This window comes from Vitis riparia, chromosome 17 (assembly GCF_004353265.1).
Source record: "Vitis riparia cultivar Riparia Gloire de Montpellier isolate 1030 chromosome 17, EGFV_Vit.rip_1.0, whole genome shotgun sequence".
Classification (NCBI taxonomy): Eukaryota; Viridiplantae; Streptophyta; class Magnoliopsida; order Vitales; family Vitaceae; genus Vitis; species Vitis riparia.
The window spans coordinates 20399309-20416886 of NC_048447.1; the positions used below are offsets into that span (position 1 = coordinate 20399309).

The following is a 17578-nucleotide window of genomic DNA, read 5'->3' on the forward strand; positions in this document are numbered from 1 at the left end:
CATGCCTTAATCACATTGAGTCTATGTTAAGCAGCAAGTTCATGAGATCTCATGGGAATTAATGAAATATATCCCCAAGAGAAATGAAATTACCAAAGATATTGTCCATCTACAGCCAAATCCAATGTCACCCACAAGAGGAACCAGTTCTCTTACAAGAATTCACTTTACAATGACATTGCTTACACTTGACTGGAATAACTGCGATATCCTTCATGGGTCCAGGGCAAAGATCAAAAGAGTTGAAGGGTTGCAGAATCATTCCGGGTCCTGTCAGTGCCAATACAAAGTTTGTAGTGAGAAGAGCTCAGAATCATCTGTGGGTCTTGTCAATGCCAATACAAAATTTACAATGAACGAATGCTTCTACTAAAGCTCAACCTCACTCACCGCCCACAACCTAGAGAATGGCCCCAAATCCACCCAACCCAACCCCAGATCATTCCAAGGAGAGAATGGGGAACCCAGCATCAACAAATACAAGCAAGATCATTTCATCCAGCAGGCCATTTTGCATTTCCTTTCCTAAACAGAACCTTCCGAATTTTCCCCAACCCTATCTTTGTAGTTTCTACCTTATTATGAAAACCAGTAGCTGAGGTGAAAAGAAAGATACTGGATATGTGAGTTGAAAATTTTCAACTTCCCATTCACAATTAGTTCCACTAGCTCTATTTTCATAGCAGAAGTTGGTAGTCAATCAGGTTACAGTGACATGGATGCAGTAAAATCAGATGATAATTTAGCTATGCCCACAAGGGGTGAGTAGGTAACATCTGCAAGGGGAAAAAACAACTAAACAGAAGGTTTTAATGGATAATAACAGATAAATAAAGCTTATATTATAAACCGTTTGTATCCTTCTGTAATTTTTAACCGCTCATGGTGGCACATAAGCTTTGAGTGAGACAATAGCATAGGTGCTGATGCCCTAGCCACAGCAGAGCTTTTCAAGAGCCAAGTTTTCATCACCACCAAAAGCTGCCAGGGTACTCCTTACTGAAGCTTCAGGGAAGCCCATCTCCACAAGTTTTTGTACCTGTACAAATCCAACAGTAGCTTAATGAACATTTACTTTTCAAAAAATTACAATAGTGAAGAGAGGTCATGAATGTTTATACCATATTCAGTAATTTTTTAAGCCAAGATGATAATACCTTTTCCTCAAGTCCACGAGAAGATGCAAAATTTTCTGTCCAATATCGAGCTGTGCCAACATAGGTCTGATAGTCTTTAAGATACTGCAACATCCACATACAGAAACTAATTTAGCACGATAGCAAAAGAAATATATAAACAAAATAAATAAGCAGCAGTATTGAGGAAAGATTGGAAGCGAACTACAAAGTCTGCTAGTCTCTAAGATAATGGAATGACCATAGACAGCTGCTAATTTAGTTAACAAGAAAATAAGACTAAAATAAATAAGGAGATAATGTAGGAAGACTAGAAGCAAACTAGACCTGTTGAGCCACCACAGCGTCTTGAGGATCATCAGGTTGAGGGGCAGAGAGCAAGGCTTGTACAGAAAGGAGTGCTGTCTTCAGAGTAAGTGCAGGGCTCCACTGGTCCTTCAGAATGTCCAGGCAAATTGCTCCACTTTGACTGCTGATATTAGGGTGCCTTGAATATGTGATGCACATGCAAAAAGGATTCTTATGTTACTCGTCTCAAAGATGAACTGACCAATTATTTGTCGTTATGCTTTATCATGCACGAAGGAATGAAAAATTTGCAAGCAAAATAAATCACCTTTAAAAGCCTCAAGACAGCAGACCAAATCCAAAACTATTATTCCTAAACAGCCATATGAAGTCCATTTAAAAACCACATAATTTAAGCATCAAACTTAGTTAATCCACAATCTTCATCCATCTAGTTTTCGCGACTGAGAATATATATGTACATAAAAAAATATACGCTGAAAGAAACAGTCAACATAGAATGTCCAGCTGTAACATTCATCAATATACCAATATTAAACCATAAATAACTATTCATCCATGTAGCTGTGTACCAAAAGAGCCAAATTTGTCATGCAATGCAACTATTGTGAAAGAGTTGAAATCCTCCTACATACAAAAGATGCCTCTCAGGTGCAGAACAAGTGTAAAAAAATGAAACAAATTACAAAACTGTGCAGACAAAAATATTTGAAAAATGATTAGATTGAAAAAAACCCAAAAAGAATCAATTTCAAGAAGGCAGCAGCAAATGAGGGTGGAATGGGTTCCTTTTAAAACTTTTTTCCTTTAATGATTTGAAGCTTATCACTTGACTGCCCAGCTAATCCAGTAGACTAGAACTGTTCCATTTGCTATATTAAAAAACACATAAATATGGTGTGATACAACACATATAGCATAATATGGCATAGCAAATCAATCATGCAATGCTAACCAGTTTGGCAATTGCTTGTTTAGCTAGAAATTCTAGTATCAATTGTATACAACAACATGATTGTGTAGTTTTCCATTTTTCAAAAATTTTGAATTCTCACAATCTATTTAGGATTCTTATGCTTTCTATTGAATAAGTTTCTGGCGAAAACCAAATTTTATTGGGAACTACTAACACCAAACTGAAACCAGAACTGAGACCAATGCCCAATACATATATGATAGACAAGACCAATGCCCAAGATTTAGAACCATTCCATGCACAAAATCACATAATTCCTAGTTCCTAGAGTGATCCAGAGAAACAAGAGCTTCAAAAGTCAAAAGCAACAGCTGTGCTAGAACCATGTGAAGGCACATAAAGAAACACCCAAGCAGTAACAATAAACCAAATGTGTACCACATTAGAAACTATAGACACTCCTCCCAACAAACCACTTGGGGAGAAGAGGCTCTGAGATTCTAAATTTTTATGAAATATTATTACTTCTTTCTCCAGAATATAATCCACCAAAATTTAACGGTTCCACTAAAGTAAATGACACATCTTGATCTCTCTTAACCATTGATGTTGCAATGGGATCCATGCTAAATGAAAGTGTAAAAGCTGTTTTCAATTTTATTGTGCCTTACAAAAAAAAGTACACATATGGCATAACCAGTGGTCGAAAGTTGTCATTCCAAATTTCCAATTAGCTTCTTCCACCATGCTCAAATCCCAGTCATCATGTGAAGATGCACATATGTAAACAATGAAGCTCACATGGATATCAAACATTTGAATTTCTCCTATAGCTCATATGGATAATGAAAAGGTCCGATGTAATTGAAACAAATATGCCCCATCTGTAATCAATTAGAAAAGGATAACACATAGGCCAAAAAGAATATAGCATACATAATTTCTCCTTACCAAACTTTCGTGGCAAATTGCATTCTTGGAGGCTCAAAAGGGTACCCATCTGCAAAAACAAATCCAGTATTAACAATGTCAAAGAATATGAATGTTTCCTTCTCTTGAAACCCAAATAAGCAGCAAAGAACTCATAAATAACCATTAACTAGTTAAAATAAAAAATTCTTTGAATTTTGGTGTAATATAAAGCATTCGATCAATTTAATCAAACAATTCGTTGGCATTCAGAAGTCAGAACCCAAAGCCTCCTTTTAATTGCTGAGAAAACCCAAACAATTCTCGTCTCTAAAAACTGAAACCTTTCCTAAACCAAGCCAAACAAGGGAACTCTACATTTCTCTTCCTTTTCCTACTTTTTTCACGGCAACCAAACAAAGCCTAAAGCTACATTTCCAATCAAAAACCCCAATCAATTCACACCCACCTCAAAAAACCATAAAGCCCGCGTTCCGAATCCCCAATTTCAACAAACAAACGAAACCCCAATCACAATACACTGCTAAAAGCAGAGTCCTCAGCACAAGAATTCAAAGAAATAAATAAATCAACGGCAGCAACAATAATCATTATATACCAGGCAAAACGATGTCGATTTGGAAGATGCCCCCTTCGTAGGGCGTGCCCACGGGCCCAGGAATAGTTCCGATCAAATGCGTGAGGCTGTCGCCTTTAGGCTTCACGTTAATGCCGGAAACGTCCATGTTCTTGTTGCATTCCTGAAGCTCCTTCTGCACTCTGCCCAAGTCCACCATCGTCAACCCCCAAAAAACCCTAATTTTCCGCTTGTTCAATCCGTTCCACACCAGAATCTCTGAATTTCGTGCTTTCACTTTGCCTCTCTTTCTTTTCCACTGACAGAGAATTTTCAGTGTGAATATCATAGAATATAAAAGCTAGTGGGCATAAAAGGTGATAGGGGAGCATCTGGGTGGGGTGGATGTTGGTCCACGGTGGTTTCGTACACCATCTATTTTCTAAGCATTGGACCGCTAGAGACGTTTGGTAATTGGCTTGATGAGGAACACCTGATTCCGGTAAGGAATTAGCTTGATGGGCAATATCATTTTAGCTAGATTTGGTTTTAAAAGTTTTAAATTTAAATGAAAGAAAGCATAGAAGAAAAATCTTTAAATTCAAAATGTTAATTGTGAAATCCAAAAAAGATTTAAAAAGAAAAAAAAAAAAACTAGAGTTTCTTATTATGGATGCTTCTAAAAAAATAGTTTAAATAGATATAATAAAAAGAAATAAATACTAATTTACCTTTGCTCCAAACAAAAAAAAAAAATCTAATATAATAACTAAATAAATAGAGAAATAATAACTAAATAAATAAGTAACCCTAACATTCCCCATAAACTCACAATGCAGTTGCAAGAAGCATTGACAGTTTGCCAACCAAATATCGAAAATGAGGAAACGAGTGTGACTTGGTAAACAAATCCATAATTTGTGGGGAAGAAAGAATAAAAGGCAAAGTGAGAGTATCATGTTAAAGGCGATGCAAATAACACTCTTCGTATCACAATACATTGGAGTGGGACAAGAAAGATAAACACTCATATCAACAAGTAACTAACGTAACCAAACTATCTCATTGGTGGTAGACATCATGGCATGATACTCAGCTTTTGTGGAAGATCAAGAAACAATAGTTCATTTCTTGCTCTTCAAAAAAAATAAGAGAATCTCCAAAAAATATGTACAAAATCTAGTTGTAAACTTGTAATCAATCACTGACCCAATCAGCATTGGAATAGGTATGCAACTCTAAAGAGGAAGTTGATGGAAATAAAATACTCTGAAATATAGAACCTTAAAGATACTAGAAAATACGAAAAACAATAACCCAATTAACTATAGTAGGACAAGCGACAAACTAACTATGTGAACAATATAAGCAATGTCTAGACGTATAATAGTGGATGTTGGTCCACGGTGGTTTCGTACACCATCTATTTTCTAAGCATTGGACCGCTAGAGACGTTTGGTAATTGGCTTGATGAGGAACACCTGATTCCGGTAAGGAATTAGCTTGATGGGCAATATCATTTTAGCTAGATTTGGTTTTAAAAGTTTTAAATTTAAATGAAAGAAAGCATAGAAGAAAAATCTTTAAATTCAAAATGTTAATTGTGAAATCCAAAAAAGATTTAAAAAGAAAAAAAAAACTAGAGTTTCTTATTATGGATGCTTCTAAAAAAATAGTTTAAATAGATATAATAAAAAGAAATAAATACTAATTTACCTTTGCTCCAAACAAAAAAAAAAAAAAAATCTAATATAATAACTAAATAAATAGAGAAATAATAACTAAATAAATAAATAACTCTAACATTCCCCATAAACTCACAATGCAGTTGCAAGAAGCATTGACAGTTTGCCAACCAAATATCGAAAATGAGGAAACGAGTGTGACTTGGTAAACAAATCCACAATTTGTGGGGAAGAAAGAATAAAAGGCAAAGTGAGAGTATCATGTTAAAGGCGATGCAAATAACACTCTTCGTATCACAATACATTGGAGTGGGACAAGAAAGATAAACACTCATATCAACAAGTAACTAACGTAACCAAACTATCTCATTGGTGGTAGACATCATGGCATGATACTCAGCTTTTGTGGAAGATCAAGAAACAATAGTTCATTTCTTGCTCTTCAAAAAAATAAGAGAATCTCCAAAAAATATGTACAAAATCTAGTTGTAAACTTGTAATCAATCACTGACCCCATCAGCATTGGAATAGGTATGCAACTCTAAAGAGGAAGTTGATGGAAATAAAATACTCTGAAATATAGAACCTTAAAGATACTAGAAAATACGAAAAACAATAACCCAATTAACTATAGTAGGACAAGCGACAAACTAACTATGTGAACAATATAAGCAATGTCTAGACGTATAATGGTGGATGTTGGTCCACGGTGGTTTCGTACACCATCTATTTTCTAAGCATTGGACCGCTAGAGACGTTTGGTAATTGGCTTGATGAGGAACACCTGATTCCGGTAAGGAATTAGCTTGATGGGCAATATCATTTTAGCTAGATTTGGTTTTAAAAGTTTTAAATTTAAATGAAAGAAAGCATAGAAGAAAAATCTTTAAATTCAAAATGTTAATTGTGAAATCCAAAAAAGATTTAAAAAGAAAAAAAAAAACTAGAGTTTCTTATTATGGATGCTTCTAAAAAAATAGTTTAAATAGATATAATAAAAAGAAATAAATACTAATTTACCTTTGCTCCAAAAAAAAAAAAAAAAAAATCTAATATAATAACTAAATAAATAGAGAAATAATAACTAAATAAATAAATAACTCTAACATTCCCCATAAACTCACAATGCAGTTGCAAGAAGCATTGACAGTTTGCCAACCAAATATCGAAAATGAGGAAACGAGTGTGACTTGGTAAACAAATCCACAATTTGTGGGGAAGAAAGAATAAAAGGCAAAGTGAGAGTATCATGTTAAAGGCGATGCAAATAACACTCTTCGTATCACAATACATTGGAGTGGGACAAGAAAGATAAACACTCATATCAACAAGTAACTAACGTAACCAAACTATCTCATTGGTGGTAGACATCATGGCATGATACTCAGCTTTTGTGGAAGATCAAGAAACAATAGTTCATTTCTTGCTCTTCAAAAAAATAAGAGAATCTCCAAAAAATATGTACAAAATCTAGTTGTAAACTTGTAATCAATCACTGACCCAATCAACATTGGAATAGGTATGCAACTCTAAAGAGGAAGTTGATGGAAATAAAATACTCTGAAATATAGAACCTTAAAGATACTAGAAAATACGAAAAACAATAACCCAATTAACTATAGTAGGACAAGCGACAAACTAACTATGTGAACAATATAAGCAATGTCTAGACGTATAATGGTGGATGTTGGTCCACGGTGGTTTCGTACACCATCTATTTTCTAAGCATTGGACCGCTAGAGACGTTTGGTAATTGGCTTGATGAGGAACACCTGATTCCGGTAAGGAATTAGCTTGATGGGCAATATCATTTTAGCTAGATTTGGTTTTAAAAGTTTTAAATTTAAATGAAAGAAAGCATAGAAGAAAAATCTTTAAATTCAAAATGTTAATTGTGAAATCCAAAAAAGATTTAAAAAGAAAAAAAAAAACTAGAGTTTCTTATTATGGATGCTTCTAAAAAAATAGTTTAAATAGATATAATAAAAAGAAATAAATACTAATTTACCTTTGCTCCAAAAAAAAAAAAAAAAAAATCTAATATAATAACTAAATAAATAGAGAAATAATAACTAAATAAATAAATAACTCTAACATTCCCCATAAACTCACAATGCAGTTGCAAGAAGCATTGACAGTTTGCCAACCAAATATCGAAAATGAGGAAACGAGTGTGACTTGGTAAACAAATCCACAATTTGTGGGGAAGAAAGAATAAAAGGCAAAGTGAGAGTATCATATTAAAGGCGATGCAAATAACACTCTTCGTATCACAAATACATTGGAGTGGGACAAGAAAGATAAACACTCATATCAACAAGTAACTAACGTAACCAAACTATCTCATTGGTGGTAGACATCATGGCATGATACTCAGCTTTTGTGGAAGATCAAGAAACAATAGTTCATTTCTTGCTCTTCAAAAAAATAAGAGAATCTCCAAAAAATATGTACAAAATCTAGTTGTAAACTTGTAATCAATCACTGACCCAATCAGCATTGGAATAGGTATGCAACTCTAAAGAGGAAGTTGATGGAAATAAAATACTCTGAAATATAGAACCTTAAAGATACTAGAAAATACGAAAAACAATAACCCAATTAACTATAGTAGGAGAAGCGACAAACTAACTATGTGAACAATATAAGCAATGTCTAGACGTATAATGGTGAGATAAACCAAACTACCAGCAATAATACAATATAAAGTAGGGTTTGACAAGAGATTACCATCAGAAGAAGAATAACAAACATTAGCCTTAAAAGAAGTATCAACAGTCTTAGTATCAATAAGGTGAGCTTGATTGGGAATATCAATTGTGTACTTAGATTGTGAAAGAAGATAACCTTTCAGAAAGGAGGTTACCTCAATACACAAAAAGTATCATAGAGCACCTAAATCCTTCATTTCATAACGAAAAGTCAAATTGGATTTCAATACTACAATTTCATCAACATCATCACTTATAATAATCATATCATCAACATATAGAGAAATACGACCAGCAAAAGTGCACTTTAGAAAAAGTGCAAGATCATGATGACTAGAATGAAAGCTAAGAGAAGTAAGCACATCAAAGAACTTTGCAAACCAAGTATAAAGTGCCTATTTGAAATCATATGAAGCTTTTCTTAAGCCTACAAACTTCTCCAAGGTTATGAGAAACACTAGAAAGAGGGACCATGTAGACCTCTTCTTGAATATCACCATTTAAGAAGACATTTTTAATATCAAACTAAGATATGTGCCACTAAAAAACGGAATCAACTACATTAAGAGTATGAACAGTAGTCATCTTTGTAACAAGAGCAAAAGTCTCATCATAGTCGATATCATACTATTGAGAAAACCCCTTAGCAACTAATTAAGCTTTGTACCACTCAATCTAACCATCAAACTTAGTTTTGATTCTATAAACCTATCAAACACCAATGACACTCTTACCAAGTGGTAAAGTACCAAATCTCAAGTATCAATCTTGTGCAAAATGGAAAGTTTCTCAGTTATAGCGTGCTGCCAAAGTGGATTAAGAACTGTTTTTCTATATGATAGAGGCTAAAAAAAAATATGAATAGAAGCTAAAAATGATGTAAAAGAATCTGAATAAGAGGAATAAACAAAATATGGTAATTGAGTAGACTTATGAAGACGTTGAAAAGAATATGAGGAAGGAAGATCCACAATCTTAAAAAGTATAGGAGTGGTCGTAGAAGGAAAAAAAATGTGCATGATGATCAGGAACTAAAGTACCAGTCTCTGTAAGAAAACTAAATGTATCATCCAAGAAATGATCAATGTGAGCAAGTTCAAACTTCGAGGCATTATGAGACTTGATAGGAATAGAAAAGAAATGTACATGCTCAAGGAAGAAAATATGATGAGAAACATATAATTTATTACTAATCATATCAAAGCAACGATATACCTTTTGACCTTCACCATATCCTAGAAAAACATAAATGACAAAGTGAACAGATAACTTATTATGCTCTACATGAAGATGAAGAACAAAACAAGTACAACCAAAGACTCTTAAGGAAGAATAATAAGGAGCATAATCATACAACTTTTCAAACGATGACAGACCAAAGGTGTGAGATGAAGGGATTTTATCAATTAAGTGAATTACAGAAAGAATTGTTTCTCCCCAATATTCAGTAGGAACAGATGTAGATAATAAAAAAGAACAAGTAGTTTCAACGATATGCCTATGTTTCCTTTTAGCAACACTGTCATACCTCGTTTTTTTTTTTTCAAACTTAACAAGTGATACCCAAACTTTAGTATAAGTGCTCTAAAAAAATATGGGGATACAAAAATTTAAATGTCCAGTTCCTACTTGATTTTTTGTGTAAAAAGAGAATATGCAAAACCTATTATAAAGAGTTCATCCTGTATTAAACTTTGTAACTATTAGTTAACAAAATATGTTTTGTTTCACAAAAGAAACTTGTACTACATTAATTTATATATACCAAAATCTCATGGTTCACTACGGGTAGCCCATACTACAAGTGTATTTGACAATATATATATATATATATATATATATTACATCATTCCTACAAAAAGATTCAGTCTTTAATACAAAAGGCAAAGCCTCAATAAACTTTCAATGTGAGCAAACAACATCCAATCACAATAAAGCATTGCTCAAGCATTATTTCCTGCATAGATCTTCTGACATACATTTAAAGGTGAAAGGGATAAGGTAAGTTCACAACTTAGCAGGAAAGTTTATAACCATCATAAGCATACCCTTAAAAACCTTGAATTAAACGTTTCATAGCATGCATGATATACATTTTATAACCATTAACAAATATGTAATCATGTCAAACATGTATGCACGTGTTTGCTGGTTTCATCTTTACTTTTCCTTATCCATTTTTTCGCAACTGATAAATTGCTAACCCCCACCAATCTACACATCAAATATCAATGCTCTACAAGATACTCGGTCAATACAATAATGACTATTCTAGGACATCACCCAATGGCAAGTCATACCCCGTGTCTTCTAGGACTCATACCCAAGGGCAAGACCAACCTCATGTCTTTAGGAACTAAAACCCAAGGGCAGGACCAACCCCATACACCCACATCGAAGTGTCTTCCTCGAGGGCTTTAGGGACTTTCACCCAAGGACCCACGGTCCCACATAAACAATATATCAAAAGATAATGTATGTAGCATCACATAAACACTTCCTACCAATCAATTCTCTGAATATCATTTGTGATTATTCCATATCCTTCTTGCAATGCAACCACACCATGAACCATTTCCACAACACAAAACCATGAATCTTCATATTAATATCGTTGTAACATTTCAATACAATAAACCAAGATGCAATGACACATTAAAACATTTTATGAAATCATATAAGTAACATGAAATTCCAATAGATGTTTTAAGGAAAGAAATCAAATACACCATAAAACAACATAAAATTCCCTATCTTACACGGACTTTCCCTCTGTGATTCTTCTATGTAGGTGATCTTTACCTTTTACAAGGAACTGAAATGAAACACGTAATTTAGACTTCCTAACGATGAAAATCTATACAATTTACTGTTGCTAATTTTTAATTATAATATTCTCTAATCTACATGCCCACAGGTTTTCAAATCAAAATTGAATTGAATTAAACTATATTTACAATGCATATTAATATTCCCTAATTAATTACCAAACACTAATTGTTTTGATTTTCTTAAAACCTAACCCATTATCAAATCCCAAGTGTCCAAATAACCTAATTAATCACATGTTTACTAATATCTTTTTCAATCAAACCAAACTAAACAAAGATTTATGCTGATTTTACCATTAATAAAATACTTAAGCTAAAATACTTTAATCCTTAATTAACTGTGATTTTTAACTAAAACATGTTTATAGCTAATTACACTCAACTTTTACATAAATTTTATCATTAATTTGTTTCAACATACCATTAGAAACCAAAATTACTAAATTAAACAACTTGCTTACCTCAAATCTACACTTTCTCTCTCTAGATCCTCTCTCTAATCCAAGCTGCTATAGGTGAAATGGTGCAAAACGAGCTGCAACCCCTTATAAAGGGGCCTCCATGCAGCCAAGTAGGAGGTGGCAGGCCACATGGCTGCCTCCAACCCCAACTTTTCATAATTGCACTTTAGTCATCAGAATTAACCAATATTAAACTTACAATTGCCCATTAGTCCTTTAAGTTTTTATAACTCTAATCAGCCCCTAAGAACTTAATAAACATGCTTAAGTCATTAACTAATCTCACTTAACCTTAATCAAAGTTTAATTCATAATTAAACATGATTAATACTAAACTAGTTTTAACATCTAATTAAACACGTTTAAAGTTAAGTACTAAGATAATCATTATTGCATATTTAATTCATTAGTACTAGGTATTACAAATACCATTTTACTCTGGAGTGCAAGTACAAGACATATGGTAAATAGTTTCATGTGAAGCAAGTAATTAACAAAAAGCACTAGAAGTATATTCCCTACCCAAATTACATCTAAAGTACTTGATAACAGTAGAATATTGAGTTTTAACACAAACTTGAAATACATTATAAATATTAAAAAAATCATAATGATGTTTCATAAGATAAACCCAACAATAATGTCAAAACCCTTATTTTGTTGAAATTGAAAAAGGTTTCCACACATCAAAATGAACTAAATCAAATGGAACAAAAGAGAAAAAAAATACTTCTATTAAAAGGTAAGGTAGAAAATTTTGCCAATTTGTAACCACTATAATTAGAAATATCTTGTGTTTACAAATTTCCTAATGCTCTTGTATGGACTAAATACTTTAAATGAGAAGATGAAGCATGCCCTAAATGAGAATGTCATAAATAAAAACTAAATGAAGAATGACTCAAACGAAAAAAGATAAATCAAGACTAGAAGCTATAATTGTTGGTACTTTTAGCTTGTCCAAAATATATAATCCCCTCTCACTTACAGTCTATCCCAATTAGCTTCTGGGATTGAGGATCCTACACAAAATAAGAAGTAGAAGAAAAAAAAAAAACTAAGTAACTAGAGTCACATAATTAACCAACAAAGACAAGATTCAATGTAAGATTGAGAATATGATAAACGTGAGGAAGAGACAAATGAGGTAAAACAAAACTTATACCAACAAGGGTAAAGTATTGTCATCAACAGTCATGACAAACATAGAAAATGTAAGAGATAAAAAAATAAAAAATAAGGAATCAGGGGATATATGGTGAAAAGCCCTAGAGTCCAAGACCTATATGGAGAAAGATATACCTGAAGAACTAATGGTTAGCAAACTTGAAGGGGTATACATAGCATGTGGCTATGTGATGAAGAACTTCTTGAACTATTCATTAAGAGAAGTTATCGTGGGATTAAAGGATAATGTGGGCCCAAATCCATATAAATCAAATGAAAGAACAACTACAACAATATTAGACTATGGAGATATGTAAAAACGTTGTTGACCAATATTGAACTGATTTTATTGAGATTGTTAAGAAGGTAGGTTTTACATTGTTCGAGGGAGGATAATCGAACATCAAGCTTTCCAGTGACCCTTTTTCTTATGGTAGCTACATTCATCCTCGACAACCCTTGAATAAGGTTTGCTCTAATTGGAATGTGTCCTAGAAGGTGGCCTATAAGGGACTGCCAAAACAAATGTAGAAGGTGTGGAAACAATACTTTTTATTGTTTATGACTTAAGCCATATCTTTTTAGCCAATAGTTCACTAACCATTGAATCGACAAAAGGAAGTGAGTTGTATGCAAAATAGTCCCACATAATGCTTTAAAATCACTACAAAGGGCCATAAAAAATTGAATCAGACATTGTTCTTCTCTACGAGTAATATAACATGCAAAGGCCCAAAGCTCTACTAATTTCGTGAGAGCGAACTAGTCCTAGATATTAGTCATAATAGAATAAAACTCCTTAATACTGATATCTTTCTGTTCAAGGGTTTGTATATTAGTCTCTAACTAATACTATTTTCCAAAATTAAATTATGTATACAGTATTTCCAAATGTTCCCAAATCTCCTTAACATTTTCATGCTTGGTCAATTGTATACTTATTGAATTATTAATGAAGTTATAGATCCAAGTTATAATTTTTGAATTGCTTACTTCCCAAACATCTAACTATTCTGCTTATTTTTCATTATTTTTATTCATAGGTTTGCATAGAGTGTCAATGATATAACCCTACCTCTTTTTGTTTTTTAGAAAAAATTTCATCACATAATTCCAATAAAAATTATTTTTTCTGTCCAATCTCACACTAATAGATTGAAGAAAACCATCTCATTCACCAATCATGACGAATAAACAACAAATAACCACTAAATAAAATAAAATAGTTATGAATCGAAAAAAATGAATACAAAATCAAATACTATGATCAAATAGGAAAAGAATGATACAATCACCCATTATGATATCTCATGATCAAACACAACAAAAATGAATTCCACGATCAGCCAAATATGATTTTTTTTTTTCGAGGCTCTACTCTAAACCCTGAGTAAATGGCGCATTGCCCCCTTGCAAGCCCCCAGCCAACTCACTATAGAGTTGAATCCATGAAAGTAGTGCATGTATGAGATTAAACTCTCTCACATGATATCACAAATCATAGGTCTCATTAAAGATCAATTTTGCTCTAATACCATGTGAAATCCAAAAAATATTCAAAAAGAAAAAAGAAAAATTGCGGGTTCTCATATGAACGCTCATAAAAAAAAAAAATTAAATAGACCCAATAAAAGGAAATAAAGACTAACTTATTCTTACTCCTAGAAGGAAAGAGAATAACTCTAATATAGTAACTAAATAAAACTAAATAAATAAATAACTCTAACATTAATTAGTCATTGAAAATTATATAATATAATCAAGAATGTAAATATGACATAATGGCCCTCAAGCTTAGTTGTAAACGCATTTTAAAGTTATGAAAGTTTGTTAGACCGATAAGTAGATAAGTCTATGCAGTCCTATTATACATATAATCAACTCTAAAATGGATATAATTTTTTTCTAACAAAAAATAACTAATCATTAAATTTCTAACCTAAAGCTCAATACCATCGTCATTCCCCTTGTTTCATGATATTTTCTTCTTTAATTTCCAATTTTGTATATAGCAAAAATCAAATCCTAACTTTTGAATTCATATTAGTCACATTGATGGGTAATTCTAAGTTTTAAATAAGTCATCTTCCAAATTTGTTCATGCCACTTCTTGTATATAATTGGATTTTTTTTATAAGATTATGCAATGTATATTACTTTTCAAGAACAATTCTTAAATGTCAATTTTTGACAATTCTTTTAAAACTTGTTATTTTCCAAAGGATTATTTGATTAAAAGGTTTATTGAAAACTCAATTTTGAAAATCTAACCCTTCGTCATTTTTTGGCTTCATTTTAACAAAAATGCTCTTATTTTTTTTTTTTTATAAAATAACTTTAAATATATATATATATATATATTGTAAATACTTAAAATAATTAAGGACATTTATGTCAAAAATGGGTTACTCTTCAAATAAAAACATGTGAAATGATAAATTTACAAATATGTGGAGTATTTTATTCCTTTTAACTAATTATTTATTTTTAAAAAATAAAATTTTGTTGCAGAGCTCAATTATAACAAAACAAAAAAAGTGAAAAAAAACGGATGATAATGAGAGGGGACTAGTGTTGGGGTTGGGTTAGTGTAACCTTAAAATTACTCTTTGTTTCCTGAGTCACAAAGTCACTTACAAAATAAATAAACAAGTAAAAACACTCAAAATTAGTTGTTGAAAATTATCATGTTTTCATAAATTATTTTAAAAATATCGTCAGTCAAGGATTCGTCAAATTGCATTTATCAATTTAGAAAACTGTTTTTTTCATTCTAAAATAAAAAATAAAAAAGTATTTTTAAAAATATTTTTCATACAAACCAACTTGGTAAATCCTCATTCGGTGAGCCCTTTTCAATAATACAAAAGGAAAATAAGACTTATTTGACAATGTTTTCAAAAAATAGATTTTATTTTAAGAATAAAATTTTATTTGGGAACTTAAACCAAAAAAAAAAAAGAAAAAAAACTTTTTCTTAAGACTTATTATTAGACACTGTACATCAGTTTTCAAACCATTCTCAAAATTTTCAATTATTACTTAGAAAACTTTACAAAAAAATTTTTTTTTTTTAAAAACATTTGAAAATTATTCCAAATAATACAAGATTCTCTACTAAATTATATATATAAAAAAATTATAACAAATTTCTATTATAAAAAATAAAAGACTACTTTCACCAGGGGTTATCATTTAAGCACATTTCTAACCTATTATTATCATCATTAAATAAAAAATGGTTATTTAATTAAAATATGAAAGAAATCATCTTAGTTTGTAAAACCAACCCTCCATTTTTTTTCTTATCATAAAAAAATACTCATTTTGAATAGGAACGTCTTTAATTTATTTTACAATACATATATAAATAATCGATATATTAAAAAATATTTATATAAAAGATGAGTTACTCTTCCATTAACTTTATAAATTTAAAATATTTTAATTTTTTCAATCAATTAATCCGATAATTAAGGTTGGACAGACACAAGGAGTTTGAACCATTATGGAAGCAATCAACTTTGAAGGAGCAATTGGTCAATTAGAATGGAGATGTTCATTATTAATTATAGAGACATAATGGTCCTAGTCTTTATGTACAGAACAGAGGTGGTAATTGAATTGAAAGGCATTGTTAGGTGCACCGCTCCATCTCATCTCTTTATTTTTTCAAAGCAACTCATTTCCTCATCACCATCATTTGCCTCATCAAACCTCCACCTCTTCCCCAGTATCCTTTCCCCCACTCTCCTTAATTTCCACCATTTTTTAATGGGGCTAGTGGTATGGCCCCATTGCTCAGGGCCTCATCAACTTGGTACGGTGGGCGTAAAAGTCAGAGAAAGCGTGCGGTAGGCAATCTTTAGTGGCGGTTTAGAAACTCCGGCGGCGGCGGATAATATAATTATTGGTATAAAACAATATTCTTCTCTTTTATATGTGAGGTTGACAAAGATTCGGGCCGATAATCCTTTCAACCGGAAAATAACACTTACTTTTAAATATTAAATACGATTTTCTTAAGAAAATGGTTGTCTAATTGTTAACCAAACCTCACACCATTGAAAAAAATAAATTAAAAAATATAATTTTTTTTAATGTAATTTAATGATCAATGTGATTTATTACTAATAAATTTTTTTTTTTTAAATAAAAATCTTCCATCAATCACCATCATACTTTTTAAAATATAAAATTATAAAATATAAAAAAGTTGAATATAATAAGGACAAATTTATTATAAAATATAAAAAAATTAAATATATAATAAAGGCAGATTAATCATTCATTATATTTGACAATACAATAATTTTGTGATTAATATTTAAAAAAAATGATATAATTGCAAATTGATATTAAAGAAACAAATGAGATTGATTAGTGGATGAAGGGAGTTATACATTTAGAGAAACATTAAGATGAGACCTAGAATAAAAGAAATAAAAATTAAGAAAAAAAATTGTTGGAAAGTGGGATTATTTTTTTAAAATTAAGGGTTATCTTGTTATTTTTCACCAAGAATTTCTTTGATTTCTAATCAAGAAATTACACCTCTATAATTTAAAAAAAAATTCAAAATAGTAATATTTCATTATCATGGAGTAAGTAATTGAATTTTTAAATAATAAATTAAATATATAGGTAAAATAAGTTAATAAAATATTTTATAAAATTTGAAGAAAACACGTAGCAGCACATAGAATTGAGCTAAATCAACGGTTACATACAATTTTAAAATAATATTTAAAAATTTTAAAATAGGATTAATTGAATGTTTCCCATCAGCGGTTGACACGTTTCATACGATGAGTCCTTGTATGACACGTCTCTAATTGAGTGCCAGCTCAGTCTCCGACACGTGGAACCTTACCAT

The 17578-nt window shown here is 31.5% G+C and overlaps 1 protein-coding gene across 1 annotated transcript; it reads right to left on the reverse strand.

Moving 5' to 3' along the window:
- Nucleotides 1-612: 612 nt before the first annotated feature.
- Nucleotides 613-4241, reverse strand: LOC117904878 (ubiquitin-conjugating enzyme E2 27). Its single transcript, XM_034817685.1, has 5 exons — nucleotides 3890-4241; nucleotides 3313-3361; nucleotides 1464-1623; nucleotides 1158-1241; nucleotides 613-1039 (listed from the first exon to the last, which is right to left on the reverse strand). The coding sequence occupies exons 1-5, from the start codon at nucleotides 4194-4196 to the stop codon at nucleotides 932-934; spliced, it is 708 nt and encodes a 235-aa protein (XP_034673576.1). The 5' UTR covers nucleotides 4197-4241; the 3' UTR covers nucleotides 613-931.
- Between the last annotated feature and the right edge of the window lie 13337 nt (nucleotides 4242-17578).

What these genes read in the sequence shown, in the direction of transcription:
- LOC117904878 (XM_034817685.1), bottom strand. Translation starts at nt 4,196, where the DNA reads ATGATATTCACACTGAAAATTCTCTGTCAGTGGAAAAGAAAGAGAGGC. An exon ending in AATCGACATCGTTTTGCCTG is followed by an intron (nt 3,362 to 3,889) that starts GTATATAATGAT and finishes TTGTTTTTGCAG; the next exon opens with ATGGGTACCCTTTTGAGCCT. An exon ending in ACGCTGTGGTGGCTCAACAG is followed by an intron (nt 1,242 to 1,463) that starts GTCTAGTTTGCT and finishes TGGATGTTGCAG; the next exon opens with TATCTTAAAGACTATCAGAC.